The sequence below is a fragment of the Halichoerus grypus genome, chromosome 11 (genome assembly GCF_964656455.1).
Source record: "Halichoerus grypus chromosome 11, mHalGry1.hap1.1, whole genome shotgun sequence".
Taxonomy (NCBI): Eukaryota; Metazoa; Chordata; class Mammalia; order Carnivora; family Phocidae; genus Halichoerus; species Halichoerus grypus.
The window spans coordinates 75,068,936-75,077,149 of record NC_135722.1 but is presented as its reverse complement, the minus strand read 5'-3'; the positions used below and the strand labels follow the sequence as shown (position 1 = coordinate 75,077,149).

Here is an 8,214-nt window from a genome sequence, read left to right as displayed (position 1 = left end):
AGGACCCAAAGATCACCACCTGAGCCAAAACCTAGAGTCAGATGGCCAACCGACTGAACCACCCAGGCACCCCTAATTTCTAGTGTTATTGTGTGATAATCACTAAGGGTTTTTTCTTACTTTGTTTTTGGAATGTGTTGATGCTTTTTTTTCACCTTAATATATTGTCAATTTTTGTGATTCATCCATTGGCACTTGACAAAAACAAGTATTCTCTATTACCAGGTACATAAGTTCTGCCTATTGTTAATGCTGTTTAAGTTTTTGACATCCTTACATTTGTCCATTTTTTCTGTCTTGCACTAGGTAAGGTAAAGGGGGTTCTGAACACCCAATTCCAATGTGTATTCCAGTTTCCCCACACCAGCGCCATCACCAATGCTCAGAACACCAACAGGATGTCGGAGAACTCAACTCAATTCTGAAACTGTTAGGAGTCAAATGAAAAGTTAGGGAGTCAGAGCCTGGGTCCCCAACAAGAAAATACGGAGTCGGGACAGCTAAAATAAAACAGCACTGACATCCTCTTTTGCAGCTTAGACAGGACCACATGGACATTCTGCTTTGCAGCCTTTGCAGAAATGACTTTTGTAAAACCTCCTAAAATAAGACAATTAACCACAAAAGCATTTGTCAATGTCATGGGCAAGGGGCAGTTAAGACATAAGCCCCCAGATGTCAGCAAAAAGGGGCCATCAGCACATGGACATTAACACAATAAGTAGATAGATACGTGAATAAAGCCCTGATTGGCATGACTCAGAACACCCTGATTGCTTAAGAAAGTTCTGCAAGAGCTCATAAAACTCCCTAAACTTAGAAACTCCAGGGGCAACCCACTTGGGCTCCCCTCCCTCTCTGGGAGCTTTGTACTCTTGCTCAATAAGCTTTGCTTTGCTGTCCACCACTCTTTGTCTGGTCTACCTCTTCATTCTTTGAAGTGACGCGACGGAGAACCCAGGCACTAAGGGAACAAAAATCCTGTAACAAAAAAAACTATCTACCTGGAGATAACGTCAGGTCCTACAAGTTAAAGGGTCAAGACTGCTGCACTCCCTCCATTACCCCCCCATCCAACCCCCCGCGCACTTGCCTGTGCTTCTGACCAACTAGCTATAAACCAGAGGTTCCCTCGACCCCTTCCTTCAGCTTGATTAATTTGCTAGAATGGCTCACAGAATGCAGAAAACATTTTAATTACTAGGTCACCAGTTTTTTATAAAACGATATGACTCAGGAACAGCCGGATAGAAAAGACGCATAGGGCAAGGTATAGGAAAGGAGTGCAGAGCTTCCTTGCCCTCTCCTAGCACCCCAATGTATTCACCAACTCAGAAGCTCTCCAAACCAAGTCCTTTCAGGCTTTTAGGGAGGCTTCATTACCTAGGCCTGATTGGTTAAATCATTGGCCATTGGAGATTGATTCAAGCTCTAGCCTCTCATCTCCTCCCTGGGGGTCAAGCTGGTGGGATTGAAAGGTCCAGCCCTCTCATGACAAGGTTGGTTTCTCTGGTTAGGCACATTGAGGTGACCTAGGGGCATTCCAAAAATCACATCACTAACGTAACAAAAGACGCCTTTATCATTCTTATTTCTTATGAGATTCCAAGGGTTTTAGGAGCTCTATGCCGGAAACGGGGATGAAGACCAAATGTCTATTTCTTATTATAAATCATAGTATCACAAAATTCTCCTATTTTGATGTGATTTTTTCAACTTGTTCTGTTTTAAAATCTGCTTTTCATCTGAAAAGTAATTTACAGTTTGTCAAAGTTGCATGGATATTCATGACGGCTGTATGTTCATGGTGAAATTTAGCCATTGGCATGATGAAAAGCCTTTCTATGTACCCTTTAGTTTCGATTCTACTTTGTCTGATATTAAGACCCATGACTCCTGCTCTCTGCTTGTATTTTGTTTGACATAGTTTTGTTTGTTCTTTTAACTATTCTGAATCACTCAGTTTCAGACTGTTAAAAGAAAAACAGGCGTGGTAAAAATTTTAAGGGTTTATTTGAGCAGAAATCAATTCAAATCAGGCATCATCCAATCTAGCAGATAGAAAGGAGCTCCAAAATGAAAGACTTTCATAGGCAGAAGGGAACAGGAACAAGGAAGTTATACTAGGCAAAAAATTGGGTTGGGTATTGCAAGGATACTTAAAGGATGGGGGGAGTCTAGCAGGCAGATAACCTAACTAGTACTGGTCAGGCGATTCCTGATTAGCTGGTTTAAACCTCCATTTCTGAGACAGCTTAAACTCCAATTAAGTCTCTGTTTTGTGATATGGGGCTTAGCACAAGACCCTCCATTTTGGACCTGTTGTCTTGTTTTAAATATATTTTAAAATATATATTTTAAGGATTTTAACATTTCTTTGCTTTGCAGATACACACTATAGATAACAACTTTAAGAAACATCAACAAAGTTAAAAGCATCCCCGAGGCCGAGTTGGCTGACAGACTCCATGAGGTCTTGTTGCAACATGAGCAGTGGCCTGACAGGTGGGGTGTGCCGGAGCTGCAGAAGCGTGAGAAGCTCCCGGGGCTCAGTCGTGGCCGTAGCAATGCCCGGGGGAAGCCATGATCGGTGACTCGGAAGCCCAGATGCAATATGAGGACCAAGGGGCTCGGTCAGATTCTCAGCAACATCCAATGTTGCCCCAAATTACTGTAGGCGCAGATACCCTGGGGGTGACCTCAGAAACAACCAGCAACCGTGGCATCTAGGCCAAGGCAGAGACCACAGAACTTTGAGTGTTCAGGGGTGGGCTGAGATTCCCTGAAAGCTACTACAACATTCTATGGGCAGCTGTTGGGAGCCACTCACTGGGAGTCCTGGTTGTCCTAGCAGGAGAAAGTCTCCGGCATCTTTGGTAACGTGTCTTTTCTAGGAGACAAAGCACCTCTACTCTCACAGGCCCAGCCTGGAATTGTTGCTTATCTGGAAGCTTCTGTGCTTCCTGGGGTTGAGGGTCAGATACAGCCATATTGGGCAAAATCTTTAAAAGTCAACAGCTCGAAGGCTGAAGATCTTCCATCAGGGCTGAACACAACCCAGGACTCAAAAAGGGCAGCAGTCTCTGGCTTCAACCCCAGAGGATCAAAGTCAGGGATGCAAGAGATGCTGGCAGCTGGAGCTGGGGTCGGCTTCACAGAGGCATAAGTGTGGTCCATCATTACAACCTCAGAGAGGGTCAGAGGGGCCCCGCAGTCCCCATCAGCGTGCCTGGGGAACCTTCTCTGAGTTCCATTTGCAGGAGCCAGAGGAACACTGTCAGAGAAGCTGACTGTAATACCGTCCAGGGATAGCAGGCACGGGCCAGGGTGCATCGGATTATCAGGATCCAATGTGGCCCTAAGGGTTGAAGATCAGGGGTACAACAGCACCCAGAAGCCTCAAAATAAACCTGGAGCCCAGGGCTCGGTGGTGCGGGCTTGTCCATCCAGCCTCCATCCACAGGAAGGGGCTGAGCCTTGCAGTGCTGAGCTGCGTGCCCTGTTCCCACCGACAGGCGCCTCTTGGCCCGGGCCTGGATGCTAGGCCCCTGAGCACCCTGTTCCCGAGGACGACGACCAGGACCACACCTGCCAGTGGGGGGCTGGAGATCTGGGGCAGAGGGGTTGGGGGGCGGTGGCCGGCTGGGGCCAGACTCCCGGGAGGTGCGGGCGGGGACAGCCCCGGACTGCGCATCAGAGGAAGAGCTCTGCGCGGGCAAGGGGCGCGCGGAGGCCGGGCGCAGAGAGGTGCGGCGGCGGGTGCCCGGGCCAGCGGCCACCGGCCGCGGGGCGTGCGGGGCGCGGCGCGGGGGGAGGTGCCTCAGGCCCAGCGCGGCTCTCCCGGGGGCGCGCACCTCCCTCCAGGCGCGCAGCTCCCGGCTGCCCAGCGCCGCGGGCTCCGTGTGGTCCACGGCAGCCCGGTCCTGCCCGCGCTTCCACAGCTCATAGCGCTCGGGCTGCAGGATGCGCACGAAGGCGTCCATGGAAAAGGTGACCCGGGCCTCCCCGCAGCTGCACTGGGAGGCCACCTTGCCATAATCGATCCAGCGCGGGGTGGCGAAGTTGATGGCTTCTGCGCAGTTGAAGCCATGGTTGAAGCCAGAGTGGTAGCCATAGGGAAACGTCACCATGAACTCGCCAGCCTCCTGCGTGATCCGACTGAAGGGGATCCCGTTGTCCTTGAGGACGGTGGGCGAGATGAGAGCCACCTTGTGCCGCAGGAAGGCCTCGCAGGCGCGGGCGCTGCCCGGGAAGAGCTCCGTGGCCAGGCGTTCCAGGCGCTGGCCGTGCTCTGGGGGCACCGCGTACCAAGTTTTGGGCTCCCCGAAGTGCAGGTAGTTGATGCTGTAAAGGTCCATGTCCTCCGTGTGCCAGGCGAAGGTGGTCTTCCACATGCCAAAGTACAGGTAGGGGGTGTTGACGCCCTCGATGACCACGCCGCACTCCTGCTCCAGCAGGTCCTGAATGGTTCCCAGGTGTCCAAGGTTCCACTCCTTCGTGTTTTCGTCAAACAAGGAGCCGCTGATGTCAGCGCCATAGATCGGAGAATCGTACAGACGGGTTTTCCAGTATTTTCGCTCCAAGTCCTCAAAATCCGAGTGTGGTGGAGTCCCATACTTTCTGCTGTTCGCCAAATGGCAATACTCCCCCACTGTCATGGCTTTCTTCTTTTTATGGTACTGAGTAAACACACCTGCCTGCCCGGAGACCACCTGCTGGAGGGGAGTGGCTATTAAGATGTCACTGATATCATCATAGGTCTGTCTGGCTTTCCATTCCTTGGGTGGAATCACCTTGGCGAGGCCTGCTCGGTGTGCGCCTTGGGATTCCACGTAAGCAATGTATGTGTTGAAATCCTTAAATTCTTCCGTGGTTGGGTGGAAGGTCATGACTGTATAACTTGGGTTCTGGGGACCATAGTGCTTAGACTTCATGGCTGCAATATAACAAGCAGCCAACTCTGGGTTTTTAGGTAGGTTTTAGATCCCTGAGTCGGTAGGGGATTATTATCTTCTCTATTCTTTCTTTAAGAAAAATGCTGTGGTACATCTGTGAGGCAGGAATTCAGGCATGAACTTTTAAACAAACGAAAAGATCTTTCTCCAGGCTTGCCGGTTCACCAGGGGGACACCACTCTGGTCGGCATTTTGTGCCCAAAGAAAATAGAGTATTCCCCAGTGGGGCAGGCACTCTGCGTCAAGTTCTAACCCAGCCTGCAGCTCTGTGAGATTCCTCAGTTGGAGTTGTGTCTCTGAGGCCTCTCCTGATTCACCGGGGGCTCCTCACTCCACCGTAGAGCAGAAAGTCTCTTCAAGAAAGTTTAAAGGCTAAATCTAAAGAAAAGAATACAGAATCTTTGAAAATAAATAGATGACAAAAGAAACACTAATACAGCAAGTTAAAGAAAATTGGTATAACAATGTTAATTTCAAAATTGGAAAAGCAATGCAAAAATTGCACTGTTGGTAGGAATGTATATTGGTGTAGCCCCTATGGAAAACAGTATGGAGGTTCCTCAAAAAATTAAATAGAGCTAACGTATGGATCTAGCAATTCCACTTCCCAGTATATACCCAAAGGAAATGAAAACAGAGTATCAAAGAGATATCTGTACTCCCATGTTTATTGCAACATTATTCACAATAGCCAAGATATGGAAGCAACCCTAGTGTTCATCCATAGATGAATGGATAAAGAAGTGGTATATATATAATGGAATATTATTCAGCCATAAAAGGGAATGAGATCTTGCCATTTGCAATAACATTAATGGACCTAAGGAGTATAATGGTAAGCAAAATAAGTCAGACAAAGACAAAGACCATATAATTTCACTCAGATGTGGAATTTAAGAAACAAAACAAAAGACCAAACAAACAAAAAGGAAGCAAAGACAAAAACAGACTCTTAAATACAGAGAACAAACTGAGGGTTACCAGAGGGGAGGTGGGTGGGGATGGGTGGAACAGGTGAAGGGGATTAAGAGTACACTCATCTTGATGAGCACTGAGTAATGTATAGAATTGTTGAATCACTATATTGTATACCTGAAACCAATATAACACTGAATGTTAACTAAACTTCAATAAAAAAAATAATTTTCAACTTCTCTATTAAAAAGAAATATGTGGTGTATATATATACAAGGGAATACCATTCATTCATGAGAAAGATGGAGATCCTACCATTTGGGACAACACAGACCTTGAGAGCATTATGTTAAGTGAGATAAGCCAGATAGAGAAAGACAAATACTGCATAGTATCACTTATATATGGAATCTTAAAAAAAATTTTTTTTAAAGTTGAAACTTACAGAAACAGAGGGGGAAAAGTGGTTGGGAGGGGCTGGGGGCTGGGGGCAATAGGCAGAGGTTGGTAAAAGGCTACAAAATTTCAGCTATAAGATGAATAAGTTCTGAGGATCTAATGTAAAACATAGTGACTATCCTTGATAAAACTGTGCTGTATAACGAAATTTTACGAGAGTAGAACTTAAATGTTCTCACCAAAATATAAAAAACAAAAAAGTAAATACGTGAGGTGATTGTTGTATTAATTATCTAGATGGGGGGAATCATTTTACAATGCGTACATCCAACAAATTGCCACAATGTTCACCTCCAATAGTTTACAATTCTTTAATGTCAGTGATATATCAGTAAAGTTAAAATTAAAAAAAAGAATTTTAGGGCAAATCATAAGACAGAAAAAGAGAAACATTGAACTGAACTAAAAGAAAAATTAAGCTAGTTTGTAAATAAATGAGAGAAGCACTCAACTCAAGAAACTGAATGAATTAACCTCAAAGGTAAATTAAGGAAAGGAAAACAAAGATAAACTAAAACAATTGCAAAGGGAGCATAACACCTAACAGAAATGACCACCAAAACCTGATTCTTATAAAAGACCATTAGAAGTGAAAAGACAGGGGCGCCTGGGGGTGCAGTCGATTAAGCATCAGATTCTTGTTTCAGCTCAGGTCATGACCTCAGGGTCATGAGATCGAGCCCTGCCTCCAGCTCCCCACTCAGCATCTGGCTTCCCATTCAGCAGGGAGTCTGACTGAGATTCTCTCTCTCTCCCCTTCTGCCCCTCCCCACCCCACACTCTCACTCTCTCTCTCAAAAAATAAAGAAAATCTTAAAAAAAAAAAATGAAAAGACATAAGCATGAAAAGCGCAAATAGACCACATTATGATAAAATAGGCGATATAGCTGAAAATCTATCAGAGAATTTTTTTAAAAAATTATAATTGAATATTGTAAGTAACTTAGTGCTACTAATTTTGAAAACTAAAAAAGAAAATTTTCTCAAAGTACAACTATCCCAGAGTGGTCCAAGAAAAAAATAGAGTGCTTATATATACTAATAAACCTAATAGAAATATAACAACTGTAAGTATGACCCATAAAAACCTAAAACGTCATTTTATAAGTGGATTCTAACTCTTACTTCATACAAACTTTTCTAGGGTTTGATATTCAGTTTCTTTTCTTTTTTTTTTTTAAGATTTTTTTCACTTATTTATTTGACACAGAGAGAGAAAGCCCAAGCAGGGGAAGTGGCAGGCAGAGGGAGAGAGAGGGGGAGACTGAGCAGGGAGCCCGACGTGAAGCTTGATACCAGGACCCCAGGATCATGACCCAAACCAAAGCCAGACACTTAACTGACTGAGCCACCCAGGGACCCCTCAGTTTGTTTTCAAGCATAACCTTGAAGCTAAACCCAGAAGGGCCAACACTGGATACACACTCTATAGGGTCAATGATATCTAGGGGAAAAATTGCAAAAACCTTAAATAAAATTTTATCAAATTTTTACCACAACAGGGCATTAAAAGAATAACACATCATGATAAATTACTGCAAGGAGGCTTTAAAAACTAGCAGTGTTGGAGCAGCTGGGTGGCTCAGTCGGTTAAGCAATGGACTCTTGATTTTGGCTCAGTTCCTGATCTCAGGGTCCTGGGATCGAGCCCTGCATCAGGCTCCACGCTCAGCTGCAGAGTCTGCTTATCCCTCTCCCCTCCCCCACTTGTGCTCTCTCTCTCTCTCTCTCTCAAATAAATACATAAGATCTTTTAAAAAGTTAAAAAAAAAATTCTAGCAGTGTTACTGAATACCATAACAAATGAAATGGAAAAGTCATCATCTTATGTCATGCAGAAAAATATCTGAAATAACTCAACGTCTATTTCATTATTTGAATACA

At 45.2% G+C, this 8,214-nt stretch overlaps 1 protein-coding gene across 1 annotated transcript; it reads right to left on the bottom strand.

Annotated features, from left to right (window-relative positions):
- Positions 1–2,976: 2,976 nt before the first annotated feature.
- On the bottom strand, positions 2,977–4,934 carry LOC118524687 (lysine-specific demethylase 4D-like). The gene is made up of 2 exons (XM_078057506.1): positions 3,300–4,934; positions 2,977–3,150 (listed from the first exon to the last, which is right to left on the bottom strand). The coding sequence occupies exons 1-2, from the start codon at positions 4,932–4,934 to the stop codon at positions 2,977–2,979; spliced, it is 1,809 nt and encodes a 602-aa protein (XP_077913632.1).
- Positions 4,935–8,214: the final 3,280 nt, after the last annotated feature.

Coding starts and splice junctions, on each gene's coding strand:
- LOC118524687 (XM_078057506.1), bottom strand. CDS start 4,934: ATGAAGTCTAAGCACTATGGTCCCCAGAACCCAAGTTATACAGTCATG. Junction 3,151..3,299: donor GTGCCTGCTATCCCTGGACG/GTATTACAGTCA, acceptor GCCTCTGTGAAG/CCGACCCCAGCTCCAGCTGC.